This window comes from Cyanistes caeruleus, chromosome 1 (genome assembly GCF_971803275.1).
Source record: "Cyanistes caeruleus chromosome 1, bCyaCae1.hap1.1, whole genome shotgun sequence".
Lineage (NCBI taxonomy): Eukaryota > Metazoa > Chordata > Aves > Passeriformes > Paridae > Cyanistes > Cyanistes caeruleus.
The window spans coordinates 86,385,182-86,403,610 of NC_141701.1; the positions used below are offsets into that span (position 1 = coordinate 86,385,182).

Here is an 18,429-nt window from a genome sequence, read left to right on the forward strand (position 1 = left end):
CTCCCGAAGAAGGGAATCAGTACTGTGGGGATGCAGCAGATAAAGCTGAAGACTTTCTCATTGGTAGATTAACTTAGTGATTCATGTTAGCTGCCTTCTCTGGCATGTCCCATCTAAATCATTTAGTTTCCCCTGCTGTCTTTTACACTTATTACCACGTCTGCATATGTCCCATTCTTAGTATTTAATAACTTTTTAAAAAAAGTTATTACTCCTGTAACTTTTCTCTAAAAAACCTTTTTCTCTTTCTCTGATTCTGCTGCATTTCTTCTGTATTTTTCTTTGTCTTCTTGGATTTCTCAGCTTCTTTTGGACTGAATTCTTTTGGGATTCTCCCTCATGGCGAGCTCTGCTTATCTCACTTTTTATGATTTGAAGAAAACACCAAGCTTGTTAGAATCTTGTTTCTCGTGTTTATTAGAAGGTCATCACAAAACTTGACAGGTCTCTTCAGACTGACTGCACAAGTCCAGATCATTGCAATCTGGTACATTTCTTTCTTCTGATGGTACAACAAGGTCTTGTGGCTCACTTCGTGTCTGATGCAGAAAATGGCACTGAACTATGCAGTTCTTTTATCTTTATACCTATTTTTACCCAATTAACAATAGACACGAATATTATTTTTCTTAATGACTTAATGACTCTTCACCTATGTGCTGCACTGAGGCATTCTCTGTCCAGTCACTGACTATTACCTAAAAACTTCTAGGAGAAGAACATGAAGAAGAAAGACAAGAGAGAACACCCTAAATCTTCCATCTTGTCTCCTGTTCTTTAAACTAACTTTTTCACCCAGTGATTTAAGAAAACTTTCTAATTTACACACACTTTTAGCTTTTTCTATCTAACTTTAACAGTTGTTTTCATGTATCACCATGAAAACATGCTCATGAATGTCATATTATATGAAATTCAGTGTTTTTCTGGATCTTAAAACTAAGTATCAGAAAGAATGGCACACACCTCTGTATCCCAGACTCCAACAACTTCCTCTTCCTGTTAAGGCAGGATGAGGTCTCTGAAGTTTTATTGCGCCCAAATGGTGTAGCTAATCTGTGAGAACTAGGAAAGTCCCCCCCTGCACAAAAATACTGCTAATATTTAATTTCTTAACAAGTTTATTTTCACTCATATGAAACTCTATAGGAATAAAATTCTTGCTAGTGTATGCCTCTGTAAAAAGATACAGATAATGAGTTGCAGATACTGAAGGAAAAAAGAAGGCAGAAGAGATAATGGTAATCGTAACTGCAGTGAGAATTTTATAGGTATTTAAGTGTCTCTGTCCCTTTCATCTGACAGTTATTTACAAATGCAAAAAGCTGTTTGGCAGTATTTTCAAGGCATTGGAAAAAGAATATTCCCTCAGCAGCCAAAGGTAGTGTTTTTTCAGATTGCATTCCTTGAGAAATGGATATTTTAAAAGCAGTAGACACATTTGAGAATATTTAGGAATAATTTCTGCATTGCCTTTTCACAGTATGTAATTTGTAATGTAATGTATTCAAAATATGTTTGTGTAATGAGGATTTTCCCTTAAAATATGGAATTGACTGTTAGCTGTTTTGTCTCATTGTGTAGGTAAGGAAAAACACAGGAATGTCGACAGGAGATCAGGATACAGCTGTCTAATTTTTAGCAGTTGTGTGTGCCTTAGTCATCATGCACTATTGAATGTTATCACTAAAGGGTCTTATTGACATTTCTTCAGTAAATAACAAACTGTTTTAATTTGTGAAAAAAACCCCAAAAAATAATTAATGTATAAATGAAAGAAAAACAGATATTGTTTCTGAGCAGGAGTGATTTTTCTTAGTTTACTCTTCTGTCATGCATATATATAATTTCTTTTTCCAACAATACTTTCTTTCCTCTGAATGTGCTTATTTTGCTTTTCTTCGTCTGTTTTTTAAAGTCCAAATAAAAATAGTGTGACCAGGCTTTTCACCTTATACTTCTGAATTTTATATGTTAGAGAGTTTGGTGCCTTTCCACCCACCCAGAAGTCTGAATTTGTTTGCCTTTTGTCTTTAACTCCTAATGTCATTTATGCTGTATACATTTATGTTTTGAAAAATTATATACTGCCTCAATAATTCAGCAATTTGATGCACTTGATTAGCTTGCTGATCACAAATTCCAGTGCATGGATAGTCTACTTCTGAATTGCTTAAAACAAATTCACTACAACTTGTCTTGAAATCTGATTATATCAGTTTTTGAAATGGTCTCATACCAGTTGACAACACAGCTAGAGTTTGCAAATGTTTTGGTACTGAAATGCATTTTACTTGCATTGAATCATATGTCTGGAAGCATTATCCTTTTAGTAAGTGGGAAACTTATGGATAAACCTGAACAATCCTGGAATGACAGTGTTTAGCAGGGAAATCAGAGCCTGCAGCAGCCTTTGGAAGTCTGCATGGGGAACAGAAATTTGTTGCAGTGGGATGGCATTTTGTCATAATTTGCACTATCTAGCCTGCATCTGAATGGTGAGTGGACTCAAGAGATGATGCAAGACATTTTGAATTGGTTGCTTTCCCAGAGGTATGTTCCCTTCTCCAAAGACTTGCTGTTCATTATGGTTATCTTGGTCCATCTTGCAGTCCTGAAGGAGTGGTGCAGGTGTTTGAAGGTGCCTCAGCAATGAGGACCATATTTTCTGTGCTTGCCTCCAGGTGCTCATGTGTACATGTAAGACAGACCATGTGATGCTGGCCTTTGTTTAGACAATCAGCATCTTCTGCATTAGTGGAAAAGTAGCATGGTTGTTAATACCTTTCATATTTAAAAAGGTCTTATATGTAGCACTGAGAGAAAGCAGGATCATGCCTTGTGCCAGAACAGTTTTTTAGTTTTCTTTCTCAATCTTGCAAGCCTCAGAATGTTGCTGAAGGTGGCATCATGATTAATGTATCACTATTACAGAGCAGCCAGCCAGCCAGCTTATGACATATTTTTGCTTCAGTCAAGAAAAATAACAAAATAATAATAAAAAGTTATTCTCTGTGTTTCTGGAACTCACTGACAGATTATTAACTAGATGAACTCCAAGTACATGAAAAAATTAAGAGCCAAATATTTGAAAGCTGTATTGTCTTGCCAGTGCCTTGTTGCTCATGAAGTACTTTGATGTGTCTAGCCATCATCAGGGATATCTGGTAATATTATCCCCTTGCAGGGTCAGGTTCTAAAATGGATTCATTCTGAGTTATCTGTACGGCTATTTCAGAAGTCTGTGTGTGTTACATAAATTCAGCATGCTGGGTAGAAGTCTGTTCTGGTGTGCAACAATGTATCATCATTTTAAAATGAGCACTAAAAATCCGAGCTTGTTATTAGTTTTGCATGCAAAATAATTTATGTTATATCCTATGCAATGCAGATATGGTCATGGCAATACAATGATATTTGCTGCTGTATGCCCACATAGTTTTCAAAACTAAAATTCAATGCTTAGCTAAATTGCTAAGCAGACTGGTAAATGTCCAATTTTAGCAGCCTAACATATGTTTATAATTTTTGTTTTAACATATGCTATGTTGGTTGAACTCCCCTCCCCACACATACGGTAGATAAAAGCTGTCACATCACAAAATGGTGGCAGCCCAACTTTTCTAACATTTTCCATGGCACTTCAGAGTCTTGCATTAATTAGCTATTCTTGGATAGGAGACAGACTCTCATCTTTGTAGAATTTTGGTTTCAAACCCGTCATGTACTTGGATTTATGTATGCAGTAGCCCATCTGTGTTTCTGCAGCCATAAGCTGTAAAAAGCAGAGGGCAGAGAGAAAAGCGGTCAGCAGGAGTGAGGGTGCCCTTGGCTCACAGATGGAAATACTGACCAAATGGCCCCAAAAGTTGGCCTGTTTGGGCTCTAGTTTTCTCTAACAGGAACATTCTCCCTCTTCCACTTTTACAGAAGAGGGGAGTGAATAGAGCAAGGTTGGTGCACAGCACTGTTTCTTTTCATTGTGAGCTGCTAAACTACCCCTCTTTTCTCCTCCTGTTTCAAAGCAGGTGTAAGGAGGAATTTCACTCAGTCTACAATTCTTTCCAAACCTCAGCTGGGTAGTGGAGAATTGTGACAAATACCACTGCAGCTGTGATAATGCTGTCTTAATCCTTGCTGCACTACGACATGGAAACTTGGATTTAGACATGAAAGGACATTCCTTAACAGTACAGCAGTATGATCCCTTATCAAATCAAACTGCCTGTTGCATGTGCTCCAAAACCATGGTATCTTTTGTCTGATGTATTCTGTCTGCTGTTTCCCTGTTGTCAGGCTTCTGACTGTGGTGTACTTCAGCATGTGTAAAATCTGCTGGGCTGCATGGGGAATAGTTGGTTTTCCATGGGGGAGGAAGGAGCCTTTCCCATCAATTGAAACTGCTGTAGAAACGTCACAGGGTCTGTGGTACAGGACTGATGTTGGCAAGTGAGGTCGTATCGGCGCCTGGTCTGTGCAGAGCACAGACAGGGTTGTTCTTAAGCCTTCACCCCTGGCTGGCATGGATGCCACCTCCTGCCCTCTGATCTGCCTTGGAGCTGCTCAAAAGCTCATGTCTAGATGCAAGCATAGTTCCAAGCGTCTTGGCACAACATAATGTATGATGTCATTCCTATCTGAGACTAAAGTTGTAGTAGACATCTCAATATGGAGACTGAGGTGCAGCAACCTGAGGTGCAGCAGCCTGAGCCCATAGAGCTTCAGGAGAGCTGCTGACGTCCCCTGGAATGTGCCAGTGGTGGTGTCTGGCTGAGGACATGTGTAGTAGGTGGTGTTGGGCCTGGTGCTTGCATGTCCACCTGCAGAGCTTTGAGAACCCCCATGGAGAGCTGCCAGCAGAACAGCCTGCTTCCAAAGCCCTGTGTCTGCATCCGGAGCCGGCTGCGTGCCACAGCCACTGTGGAACCCAGAGTGCAGGACTCGCTGGTGATGCTGGTGGAGGGATTTGTCATCTTTGGATCATAGATGCCGGTGGTGGTTGTTCAATGTCTATTTCCCGTTTGTGTATTTGTTTTCAGCTACAGGACCTGCAGCTGCTGTTTGGCTCACGATTCTTGTTAGCTGGCTGGCAGGCCTTGCTGTGGGATTCAGGTTTTTTCAGTGTGCACAAAAAGCAGTTTTGTTTCCCTGCCAAATGAAAAGCATGGTGGAAATAAAGGAGGAAAATGATAAACTGATTTTCCAGACACTTAGATAAACACAGACAGAAATAAATAGATATAAATGCATAAATGTCTGTTTATTATAAGTGAACATAAGTAATTAGTGTATTCTTAACACCAGGTATTTATTGGTAGAGGAAAGATAAAGAGATGTCTTTATTTTCCAGTGTTGCTCTCTGCCTTGGTAAACATTACTTTGGTTTCAAGATTTTGTGTACAGTCTACACAGTGTAAACATATTTTACTTTCTTTCTTCTCTGTGGTTTCTCTACCCAAATGTAACTTATCACCAGTTGAGTTGAACTAAGTCCAATACCATTTTTGTGTAACGATTCTCAAAGAGAAGTACGTGATTCTGTGGTGAGAGAGAGAAGCAGCAGAGTGTTGGTGAAGGACTTCAGTGTTTCTGGAGCTTTGTATGATACCATGTTAGGGATGCATTTAGTGCTTGCTTGCTGTTGTTTGCAGTTCTTGGACATTGAATAACTCATAAAAAAACCCTATAACTCTTCTTACTGCGCAGATTACTTACTGCTCAGATTTTGCTTTGGATTAAAATAATAATGCAGGTAATAATGCTCTTCAACTATTTAAGACACAGGCATAATATTAGGATGAAAACTCTGATACAAGTTCATCTGTAGGTTTTTGTCCTGTACAAGTTTTTAAGGAGTATATATCACTTGCTCAGAAAAAATATTATTTTATTACAAATAATGAAATCAGTTATGCCCTTCAAGATCTATATACTAGAGTCTCCCTTAAAAATAATGAGTCTTAAACAAACAAATGGGAGTGCTCCCCCAATGCTCGTGGTGTATGTTCTTATTTCTTTTTCCATAAATTTATGATCATCAAAACTGTTTATGTGGAAGTTAAGCTTCTCATATGGTTGTCTGATTCTCAGAGGAATGATATTCAAGAAAGCAGCCAACATCACAAGAATCATGATAAAGTTATGAGAGTTTTTTGGTACATTACAGTTATGTGTAAGTTTTGAATTGAAGTTTTTAGAAAAATAAATGTATGGGCAGATGGTGATATTTACTTAAGGGAAGCTGAATTCATTATCTGACTAGGACTGGGTATTTCAAGCAGCTGTTTGAAAATGAGAACTCACTTTCCATGAAGGAGAACGTATGTTTCAGGAAAATAGAGTCCCTGTTCAGAATGTAAGACTGTCCCTTGCTTAGCCTCTATCAGAGTGGTTTCTGGTGTGTGTATGAATTCATTTATTGAAGAACATTCTCAGTAATGATCAAGAGCTAATTTGGTGAAATAGTTTTGTAAACTCCTTGCTGCTCCCCTGCCAAAGGCAGTCATTCTTAAAAGTTTCAAAACTAGATAAAATTTGTAGCTGTTCTTTATTTCTAAAGATATTCTACAAGAAAAAAATATTAAACCTAATATTCAATCTTACACTTCCCCACCAGGTTTAATTTCTGTCTACCCAACTTGCCTGTATTTTGATTTATTGAGATACAATTACTTGAGGAAATTGACCTATGGAAAACTTCTAGGTATAAGCCAGAAGAAAGCAAGCCAAATGTGACCATACACTTTACCTTTTGCAGATTTGTTTTTTTCTGGAACTCTCTATTCTAGTATGCATGTTCTATTTGCATACATATTTTTGAAGCACGAGAGTATGAAAAATATTCTCACCTTGTTTATTTTGTTACTTACACTTCTTTTCCTTATGTTCCTGTGGAAAGCTAGACAGATACTGTAATCCTAAAGATTGAATGGTATCCCTTGAAGACTGTGGTGCATTTGTTATTGCTTATGTCCTTCTTTCCCCCAGCTCTTTAAGATGACTTTCACAGAAAATTCTTTCACTCAGAAAACCTGTGGCCCTGTAGTTTTTGGTTCACAGAAAAATACAAGCCAGTTTGTTTGTAGTAGATGCCTTTCCCTGGTCACTTAACTTCTAATGCCTCTGTTTTCCCATTTCATAATAAGCAAATTTTAATACTTAATTATTTTAGTGTAATCTTTGCTAATATTTCTGAAGCCAAACTATAGATTTTCAGATATTTTTTCATCTCAGAATGGGCTTATGTATATGGAGTGACTGAAAGGTTCATCACTCTCAAATCTCTTTGGTTTTGGAATTATCTTTGAACTCTACAGAGTATGCAGCTGTGTACACATGAAGCACAAAGCCCGTCTGTGAACAGGGAGGATGTGTAAAGATGGCCCTTTGATGGGAAATGAGTTCTTCACTTCAGACTACTTGAAGAATCTCATCACTTTGCTTACTTGGTATCTGACAAGCCTGCCTCCCCTGTACAGCAGTGGAAGCTGTGGAAATAACCATCCTGGGGAACATATGGAAAAAGGAGTTTTGTGCTCACTGCAGAATCCTAACACTGGTTCTGACTATATGGAGCCTTTATTGTGAATCTTGTGCAACACTCATATTTGAATTTAATAAGCTGTTTATATATAAATATATGACTTGTCTGGCCATCTGTTTTTTCACAGTGGTTCAGTAGTTTGAAAAGTTAAACTGGTTTTGTCTGGCATTAAGTAAGAGTTAGTGATATTGCACAGTGTGTGCCACATGCATCAGGTAGATGTGGAACATGTTCTGCAGCTTCTGCTAATGGGAGAGATGATATAGCAGTAAGTTAATTGCTTATTATAAGCAAGTTCTGGCTGCTGAAGGGCACTGTTAAATTTCCAAGTTTCTCTTAAGTACTATTTGGTTATTGCTGCATGTTTTAATTAGATGAAAAATGTTGTTCCACAAAAGGCCTGATATTTATTCATCTTTAAAGAGCATCATCTGGAATGGGGTTCAGGCTAGGTCTAGAGTCATTAATACTGGTACAGCCATGCAGAAGCCTGATAACTGAATAAAATATCCTAGCTGAAATTTGACCACAAAGGTATTTTCTGTCCTCTGAAGTCAGAAGAGTGGTTTATAATGGGAACTTTGTCATACTAATCAAGCAGACATTTGGATTTATTTACCCCTAAGGTAATAGTAATTCCTGCAGCAATATTGAAGATCCTAACTTAAATATTTTAAATTCCTTTTCTTTCTCTAGATCATAAAAAAGTTTACAATGGCAATGCTCTGGAAATTCATGAGAGTAGCTAAGTACTCTAAAACAGCTTTATCACCAAAAGTAAAGGTAAGAGGAATTCCCACCCATTCAAGGCATTCTTCATCCAAGTCTGCACCTTCAGATTTTGCTGCCAGTGCACCCTGCTCAAATACTGTGGAACTGCTTGGTAAATCTTATCCTCAAGATGACTACAGCAATGTCACAGAGAAGATTCTTTCCAAGGTGGGGAAGAACTTGCATAACAGAAAGCATCACCCTTTGTGGCTAATCAAGGAGCAGGTGAAGGAGCACTTCTACAAACACTATCTAGGACGCCGTGGGACTCCGCTCTTTTCTGTGTATGACGGTCTTTCTCCAGTGGTTACAGTCCAGCAGAATTTTGATAGTTTACTTATTCCACAAAACCATGCCAGCAGAAGGAAAGAGGATAACTATTACTTGAATCGTGACCACATGCTAAGAGCTCATACATCGGCTCATCAGTGGGACTTGATACACTCCGGCCTAGACGCCTTTCTGGCAGTGGGAGATGTCTACCGCCGAGACACGATTGATAACACCCACTACCCAGTCTTCCATCAGATGGAGGGAGTGCGCCTCTTCTCCTGCCACGAGGTATGAATTCTCTAGTTGGGGTGAAGGACATTTTGGGTAAGTTGCTTGGTCTTGCATTTGCTGCAAGCAGACTTCATTCACATACAGAAGGTTCATGCATGTAAGCATGTTACAGCAACAATGTTATGCTGCACATTGATAAAGATCAAATGGTTTATCATATAGGAGTATTTTTAATTTGCAAAAAACATGTAGATGGAAAGTGTTGAGTTTGAAAACAACTATAAAATTCCCTAGGAAAGTGTGGAAAAAATGGAAAGACAATATTATTGAAAATAGCGAAGTGCAACATAATCTGAAATGAAACAACTTGTTCAGTTAATGATCAGTTGCACAACTCAATTCTATTTCTGTCACAACTCTCTTCTGATGAGATCACTTTACCAAAAACTCTATCAGATTATTTCTTGAAGGACCCATTGGTTGCAGCTACTTCCAAAGTACGGTTTTCACCGTCATCTTTTCTTTTTCTTTTAATAGTGCCAACCTTCTGTAAATTAATGCCATTTTCTAGGGAATTGTTGCATTCTTCATCTCATCCTAAAGCTGCATTGAGGGATTCATCTGTTGCAGCGAATAGTTGTGTGTGTTATATGCATGCATACACAGTAAACCCATCAGAGCTCCAGAGGCATTAGCTAAAGAGCTCTAGGTTGATGTCCAAGACTCTTAAGCTTATATGTTTTGTTGGCACAGCTTGCATGTTCTGCAAATGCCTGGGTGTCATTAAGTACTCTGCTGCATCATTGATCAGTGGTAAATATAAGCCAGTTTGTTTTCCAAATAGTAATTGATTTGTATAATTTGTGTATGCTTGTAGCAGTACTGCCAAATTCACAGTTCTATAACTAAAACTAGCTTATTCTAATAATACTGAGATGTAGACCGTTCTTAATGTGCTTGCCAACGGGTGACAGGAGCTTGGCAGAGAAGCCTGATGTCTTTGGATGCCTGAGGGAAAACTAAGGTAATCATAGAGCACTGCTTTTCTCCATGATGGAAGGGGCTCATGCCGCCTGTGCTGCACTTTCCTACCCTGTGTGGCCGGTGCTTGTTCCACTGCGAGCACACACCTGCCTCTGCAGGTGTCCTGAGAGCTGTGAGGTGTTGAATCCAGCCTGCTGCTGCTTCTTTGGTTGCCACAAAATGGAAATATTGGGGACTTAGCCAGCCTCATTGTTTACTGTTCTTTTCGCATAGGCCTATTTATTAATACAATCAGGGTATATGGTATACAAAACTATGTTAAGAAAATACCATTTCTGAACTGTTTTTCTTCATCACAACTTTTTTTTTTTTTTTTTTTTTTACTTCAGTCATTTGGATGGAAATATTTTATCTGCCACAAAATTATAACATCAATGTTCTTGCATGGTGAAATTTCTGCAATGTCGGGTGTGATTGATCTAATAATTGAAATACTTGTTAATGAATATACCCTTAAAGAAACATTGGTCCTAATGATAGACTCTTTCTTTCTAGCCTACAAATTTAATAATAGGAATTACAGGATTTGAATAACTGGGAACAGAGTTACAGGAATGTTTTCACTGGCATGTTCCATCTAGAAATATACAATTCTTAGCAATCTAATTCATTGCATTGGAGATTGTTTTTTTCTTCTTTATTTTTCCCCAAGAAAATAATTGAGATGTTATTGGAGAGCTTTCTATACCGATGAAGAAAGAATAGTGGTGTGGTGTACAATGTATAAAGTGTTGTTTATTGGACAATATGCAAAAATTATAAACCTGAGCATGATCTGATGCATCCTTTTTTGCTTCAGTTCATGTTTCAATATATATCGCTTTTTACAGTCATAATCACAAGAGCCTTGTGGAAAAAATGAATGTGTAGTTCTGAAATTTCACTGGGGACTGTTTCTGTGTTTTGTATTCTGGTTGCCTGTTCAGCATAATCCACATTTAAATAATTCCAGAAGGAACTGTCTGAGTGGAACAAAGTCTAAATAGAGGTAATACTACATGAGAGAAATACTCTGATATTCATTTATTTATATTCAAGTTTAAGCTGTAACCCACTGAGCAGAAACGTGTGACTGTCAGGGCCTGTTACTCTTGTCTCAGACTTTTCCTTCCTACCCAGGCTTCAGTCTCTGGTGAGAGGAAATTTGCACAAGTTCCAAGGATCAGAACCTTTGAAACCAAGGGAAAAACTATTAGCTCTTAGTTACAAGCCCTGAGTACATTTAATTTTATGACAAATACAATAATTTTACATGCTGTTGTCACTTTGCTGCTCTAATTTGTTCTTTAGGTTTTTACATTATTCATTCACTGTCTTCTCAGTGTAAGTGACCACAAACCTAAGAAGATGTAAGAACAAAAGCAAAAGCTTAGAGTGATTTTATAAGAACTTGAATTTGGAGGAATTTGATGTTTGATCTCAGTTTAGGAGGTGTGGGGGAAAAGTCAGTTTATCCTCAGCTGAAATTTTAGGTGGGATACAAAAGATGAAGATGTAGAAGAGCATGTCTCCTTTACAAATGCCAAATTCCGTAGTCATGACTAGGTTAAAACTCCTGCCTCGTGATGGAAACCTTCAGCATAATTCTTTATATCAAAGTTAAAATCAGTACATTCAAGTAAGATCTGGAAAAACAAACCAAGTTTGGCAATTTTACAGTATTTATTCTGAGATAATTGTAAGCTATTTGCTTTTTTGGCTATATGTTTTTTTTGTGATGGTTGGTTGATTACTTTTTAGAGGGAAGTAATCTATAAATCAAAGATGGGCAGGTAACTGATCCATTTCTGCAGCTTTGATTGAGTGAAAATACTGAGGTACTAAAGAAATTCTCAAACTAACTCATTGGTAAAAGTCAGAATAATTTGTGCTTAAATTTCTCATAAACTTTTCAAAAATGTCCCTGGACTGCTATCAAAGAACATCTGAAAATACACTTAGACATGTTTTCAATATATTTAAAAGTATCTTAGGTGATTATTATCTGAGTGTAATATGTAGAACTGTTAGCAATTGACTAGTATAAATAGTTAAAACCAGAAACAAAAAGAGTTTCCCAAACCTACTTCCAGATTGTGAACATAAAATGAACTGCTCTTCTTAAACAGTACCCCCAAATGATATCCTTTTCTATTCACTTCCTACTGCATTCCTGTTTTTCTTCCAATTGATGTTTGAATTTTTTTCTTTCCTTCTATGGTGTATGGCTTTTTTTCTTTTGATTCGTGCTTTGGATTGGCAGTTTTTGATACTGCTGTAGTCAGATTTGAACTGGCCAGTTTTCCTGGGTGGATTGTAAGAGAAATTATTTCCGTGCTATGTGGTTGCCTTTGGTGCAGTTCCATAATTTATGGAAAAGAGAAAAAAAATCTCAACTCAATTGCACTTTGTGCATGTCAGCCAGAAGAGGGAGCCAGTATAAACCCAATGGCAGCTTTCAGTTGATAACAAAAAAACATTTGAAGGAGACTTCATACAGTGTTTTATAGTCTGTACTGAATTATACATAAATTTTAAGGGGAACTGACGCTAAAACATATGAATTGCTCCTCTAATATAGTAACCTTGTTCTAGTGGAGGCCAATACAAGATTGTTTAGATGAAAAAATAATGCTCTCATCAGGCTTGTTTGTGCTACAAGTAGTAGGGATACATCTTTATTTTCCATGGAAATGCTTATGGTAGAAATGGAAACTTTTTTGTTAGGATGCAGTAGAAAAAGGGTAATGATTCTAGTTACGAATAAAGGATTGTTCCTCCAAAGCACTATTTATAATTTAAAAAATAAGTCAATATTGTAGCGTCTAGTGTTTATATCCTGAAATGTAAAGATTCTTGTTCTAGGTAACAGAAGATTAGTAGGTTTTTCTCTTTTTCATCTAAATACACACTCCTTTCCTCATCCTCCTATACTTGTGTACGTTGGCAATATTCCTGGTGTATTGTTAAAAAAGAAAAAGGTGTTGCTTTTATCCTTTTCCTTGTGGTTTGGGATGATCTGAATTCCTGATTGACCACTCATCTGCAGTTTTGGGGTTTTTTTGAAACAAGTGCCATGCTGGTTTTCCCCTTGGAAAACCGGCAGCTTCAGGTTTGACTTCTCCAAAATCCTATATGTTACTGCAGCTTTGGATACTGTGCTTTTGCTCTGACGTTGTATCAAAGAAAAGCTCCTTCCTGTCTTCAGTCCCTTTTTTAAAAAATTCTCATATGTAAAGGAATTTAAATCAATTTATAGTGTTTCAGGAATCAACCTATTTTTTGGGGTGATTTGGAGCTTTTACAGTATGTCTGAGAGTGTTTGGGAGTGGGAGTCATAATAGCATTGCTTAGCTGGGCATCAGGGAACAAATATTTTAAAAGACTTAAATGACCAAGGAGAGGTACCTTTCTTAGAAATCAGGGATGGGATTGTGAGCAAAGCATCGGTCCCAAGGAGCCTGAGAGAGAGCTCTCCTTCTCACAGGGAGCAGCGAGGGTGGTAAAGGAGCAGAGACACTTGAACTAGAAACACCTTGGTAACAAAAAGCAGCATTACTTTGCTAGAATATTCTGAGGTGAATTTATTCCTGAAGCTGCAGTTGAACTTAGTGGTCGCAATGAAGAGCCTGGCTAGTTTAGATGGAACTGATTTCACTTTCTCCAGTTTTAATTCAAATTGTGAACATTGTATTATTCAGTTTTCCAAGTTGTGGCATATAAATCATGCTGTAATAAATAGATCTTCACTGATCCGAGGATCCAAATTGTATTCTTTGTTGTTTTTAGTCAAAAATTTGACAGTGAAGGGCATCTGAAGGTCTGTTAGATTCTCATAGTGATCCATTGTGTAGAAACTTTGAAAACTGATGGTGCATCTTTTACTGCAAAGGCTTCATATTTTTTTTTCAGACTTGGTCTTACTTTTTGTTGTCCAGCTAAAAAAACCCAAACAAACCAACAAAGCTTTTCAGAGTGAAGTAGTTAAATCTATTCAATGCAATATTTAAATTGTGCAGGAAGGAAAAAAAGAGGAAAGTGTCCACAAGTGTATTTGGGAATTCTCAGGTACTTAAAAGTAAAGGTATTTCTACTGCTACAGAAACAGAAGTCTATCACAGGTGTCTCATTATACCAGCTATCTATGTAGCAGTGTTACTTTTTCTTTCTATTTTGAAAACATCTTTATAGTTTTCCATTTTCTTACAGAAGCATTTTGATTAAGTTAAAAAAACCCCAAAAAAACCCCAGTAGTCCAGCCCCAAAAAACAACAGAGGTTACCTTTCTTTGCTATAATTGGAGAACTGGAATGGAAGGATGTAGGGTGATCACCTTCAAGCTTGTCGGTTAAAGTAATTTTTTGCCATTTTCTGCTCCCAAAAATCCTTATTGATATGCAGTGAAGAGCCTTCTGTCATGTGGATCATAGGCTGTGTATCTCTTTGGTACCTGAAGCTGGCTGCATCCGGGTGTATGCTTACACCTTAGAGCCTCACTGAGACTGAAATTAGATTTTCTCTTGGAGTCATCTATTGGTGGCGTCATCTTCATCATTCCCAATCCTTTGGTTGAATCTAGAGTTTTCCATAGCACATTTGAAATGTTATGGGAAGGCTTTGCTATTTTTAAGTGGATTCAGATTGCAGCTGTTGGTTGATTTCTAGAGATATTTATTAGGGCCAGTGAGACAAAATGTATTTGGTGTAGCAAGGTTGGGTATAGTCACATGCAGATCCTTATATAGAGATAATCTTAAATGCTGGTTTCCCTTTGAGTGTAAGAACATGAGCATGATTTATTCATTATCTTAATCGCTGGTGTATGCATGAGTGGCAGGAGGAATACACAACTGCATTGTGGAAAGACAGGATACAGTTACAGGTCTCTCTGGTCTGAAACCTACTGTGAATGCCATCCTGCAAAGAGGCACTTAATTTTGCATACTAAACGTATGCATTCTGAAGGGATGTGAGACTAAAAAATCTGTCAAGTGACTGAGGAAGTTTTGGGGTCTTTGTTTAAATCACAAATGTGACTTCTGCCCTTCATGCCAGGCTGAGAAGTACTGGAATGTGCTTTTGAAGGACTATAGCTCCATTTGTACATGTCCAGTTAAAACTCTATATCTTCTTGCCATTACATGTTGTCAAATTTCAATTTATTTTTGTTATGAGCTAAACTGTGAGTAAACATCATGTCACATGGTTAGGTCACTTCAATTCCTTTCTGCTTTCTCCTTTGTAATGCAGCATCAGTCAGATACGATGATAAATTCTGGTAAGTGTTAATTTTTCTGACTCTTCATGGTGATACAATATTCAATGTTTTGCACACCTTCACTCAAAGAAAAATCTTCTTGTCCTTACACTAGACAGACACATAGGTACTTGATTTATGGCTACAGGAAATTTCTTTCCTCCTTATAGTAGTGACTGATTGTATTCAATACAATAAGATAGTGCATGCTGTTTTAGTCTGCTCTGAAGGAATGAATGTAAGTAAAAATGTCGTCTTGGATGTGTCAGCATTTTGTGCAAGACATTAGGTATTTTTTTTCTCCATTTGCTCAGATCTGTGCTTGAGAAAAATTGACATCAAAAAGGAGCGACTGTCGGTGATTCTTCATTTTATTCAAGCTTTGACTTTCCTGGCTTTATGTATACAGAAATGTTGAAGTGTTTCTAATCCAAGACATGTACTTAGCAGTTCAATCGTTGTAATAGTGAAATTGGTGTATCAGTTTAGAGCTGCTCATATTGACATAGCAATGTCAGTGAATGGAAAGTCAGGAATAAATATTAATACAGCTGTAAGGTATCTCTTTTATTTTCTCAGTATAATCCCATCTGCAGCTGATGGAGCATCTATGGAGAATCCAAAGTACCTCTTGATGCCTGACTGTGAAGGGGGCTGTTGTCTTGCCTATTCCAGGGACTTCCCTATGGCTGTGTTTTCATAGCCTGTCTGAACTGGACTAGAGTCACATCTGTGCCCAAAGTGACCCAGCCCTGTTCCATGTGCCAGCTCATCTCTTGATGCTGCTAGCACGCTAATATTTGATTACTAAGCTGAATTTGACTTGAATTTGAGGGATGTTTTCACATTCCTCAGTTTTTTCCCTTCTCCTGGGTTACTGCCCATCCAGCGCAGTACACTACTGCGTGGACACTTGTCCTGGCTTGGAGAAGGAGATGGTGCATATGTCTAGTTTAGGATTAGGGCTCAGGCAGGTGACAGGGCTGGATTATGATTCAGTGTCTTTAATGGTTCTTGAATGTATTTTGTTTCCACATCTGATATAAACCATTGAAATAGAATTTTGCTTAAGACTGTCATTGTGATACCAACATTTCAGAAATAATACAACAGTAAGGAAAAGTATTTCTATGTACTTTTCGATACATCAGTGTCTTAAAGGCTAGTGTCCAGACTGTCTGTTCTTTGCAGAGGTCTGAGGAGTCAGTCCTAAGCTGAAGGGAGGAGTGAAAGGGAAAAGGAGGAAGAGAGTTTCATATCCTAAAATGCTGCTTATAGGTAAAAAACATACATACCTTCTAATGTGAAAATACAGTGTTCTGGTCCAAAGAGGGAACACCTCTGTTGCCTGAAGGTGTTTCAGGCTTAGTGAGTGAGTCAATCAGTCACTAGGAAAAATAGCTACCTGTGTAGGGTAGCTCAGAGCAGGAACCTAATTTAGCCACTCTGTGTTCCTCTGTGAGGGAGCGTGTGTCTATCCACTGGCTACCCGGTGAGTGAGTAAGACAATTATCCTCCCTAGGCTAATGCTGGCCTCTCTGAATTCCCCCTGGTTTTCAAAATCACGTGCTGGATGACCAGTCTGCCCTGCTGACAGCAAATGAGTTGTAGGGAGGGTATTATCTGCTTTTTCCAGTCAAGGTAGGAATGATGTTAGTAAGAAGAAAGGGGCTTAATCTTTCAGATGAGCACTTGAATAAAGAATCTGTTATTTAAAAGTGTGATACTTTGTCAAGCTGCTGCATTTTGGTTAGTGAAGGCATTTTTGTTAGACTGGTGGAGAATCATTTTGTTTGGTATTTATACTTTCCCTTTTTAATTTAGTATTTTCTGCAGTACACTTAGGAGCTCAACTGAAGTGTTTTCTCAATCTGCCAGCAATCTCCTTGTGGCTAGCAATAAAAAGTTAAATGCTACTGAATTTTTTTTTTTTTTTTGTATTCCTTCAATCCACTGTGGTGCTAGTTTGCCTGCTATCTAAACTCAGACTCTTCATTCATTGTGTCTGTAGGAAAAGTGCTAGAAACTAGTACTAATTAATTGTATCTAGCATTTGTGGACTACCAGAGAATTGAATTTTTTGTTTAGAGCATTTAGTGCTCTGAAGGTATCAAACTGCAGTTAAAACAACTTCTGTGGGCATCCATGAGTTGTTAAGGTTACACACTATTCGTGGCATCTCCTGAGTAAGAGCTAATTATGCTGGGAGGCTTAATGGGAAGAAAATCTCAGTGCATGTTTATTTCCCTCTGTGTGTGCTTGATTGACTAGGGGAAGGTAGAGGAGGAGATGTAGGAAAGGGCACTAGAAACAAACTAGAAACAAACACTTTCACAAGTGGCTCTGCCTACCCTCCAGACTTCACCCCAGATATGGGGGTTTTGTACAGCTGTAAGGATTTCCAACAAAATTACTCTTTAAAGTGTAAAACTGCCTGCTTGTCTCCTTAAGACACAAACACTCCAACAATGTTGTTTAATGAATGTGTTTTATTGGTCTCTCTGAGAAGATACAGATTTGCTGGTATGTATCTGGCCAGGATCACCTGGCCAGAAACATATGGGGATATGCAGAAAAAAGAACTCTTCGACTTGAAGCTGATGTGCAGTGTCTGAATGAAGAGCAAGTCTGCCACACCCCAAAAGAGCTGCCCTTGTGCTTCGTAACTTATCTCATGAATCCTTGAATGCCCCACACACAAAACTCCTGTTCACTAAAAGTATGTTCGGTATGGGAATATACAGGAAAATGGTAGTCCTTAAATGAATATAAACTGTACACAGGATGAATCAACTGTAAGCATCTTAAGTCTTATTAAACTGCCAGGGTTTGTTTTGGGTGGTGTTTTTTTTGTTGGTTAGTTTGGGGGGATTTTTTGGTTTATGTTTTCTGTTTGGGGTTGGTCTGGTTGGTTGGTTAGGTGTTTCATTGGGTTGTTTTGTTTCGATTTGTTTTTTTTTTTAAATTTGGTTTTTGTTTGGTTTTGTAAGTTTTATTGTTTTGTTTCTTCTTTATTGTTCTGGTATTTATTTTACATCATTCAGGTACTAAAAGAGTGGAAGTTCTGATAAATGCCATTGTGTTTTGCAATTTTTTGGGGTGTAATTTACATACGCTGTACAGATTATTTGTCCTACATGATAATTTTCAAAGTAACTGAGTCAGAAAATGAGAGATGCTTATTTTGTAAATTATTATTTTCCTGTAGCTAATCATATTATTTAAAGATATAGTACAGAAAGAAACCAGATTTAATTATTTGAGAATTTTTGTTCTTACGATGATTCATCTCTGCATTTAGTGAACAGAATTTGTGTAAAGTCACAGCCTT

At 37.7% G+C, this 18,429-nt stretch overlaps 1 protein-coding gene across 16 annotated transcripts in view; it reads left to right on the forward strand.

Annotated features, from left to right (window-relative positions):
• FARS2 (phenylalanyl-tRNA synthetase 2, mitochondrial) overlaps positions 1-18,429 on the forward strand; it is a 230,547-nt gene that overhangs the window by 45,914 nt on the left and 166,204 nt on the right. For 15 of the 16 annotated variants that reach the window (XM_086900870.1, XM_086900839.1, XM_086900903.1 and 12 more), the window contains one exon: positions 8,240-8,875. The exons of the other annotated variant lie outside the window; for it this stretch is intronic. In XM_086900870.1, the coding sequence (XP_086756996.1) occupies positions 8,258-8,875 (618 nt within the window). In that variant the 5' untranslated portion in view covers positions 8,240-8,257. The remainder of the gene's footprint in view (positions 1-8,239; positions 8,876-18,429) is intronic. 16 annotated transcript variants of the gene reach the window in all.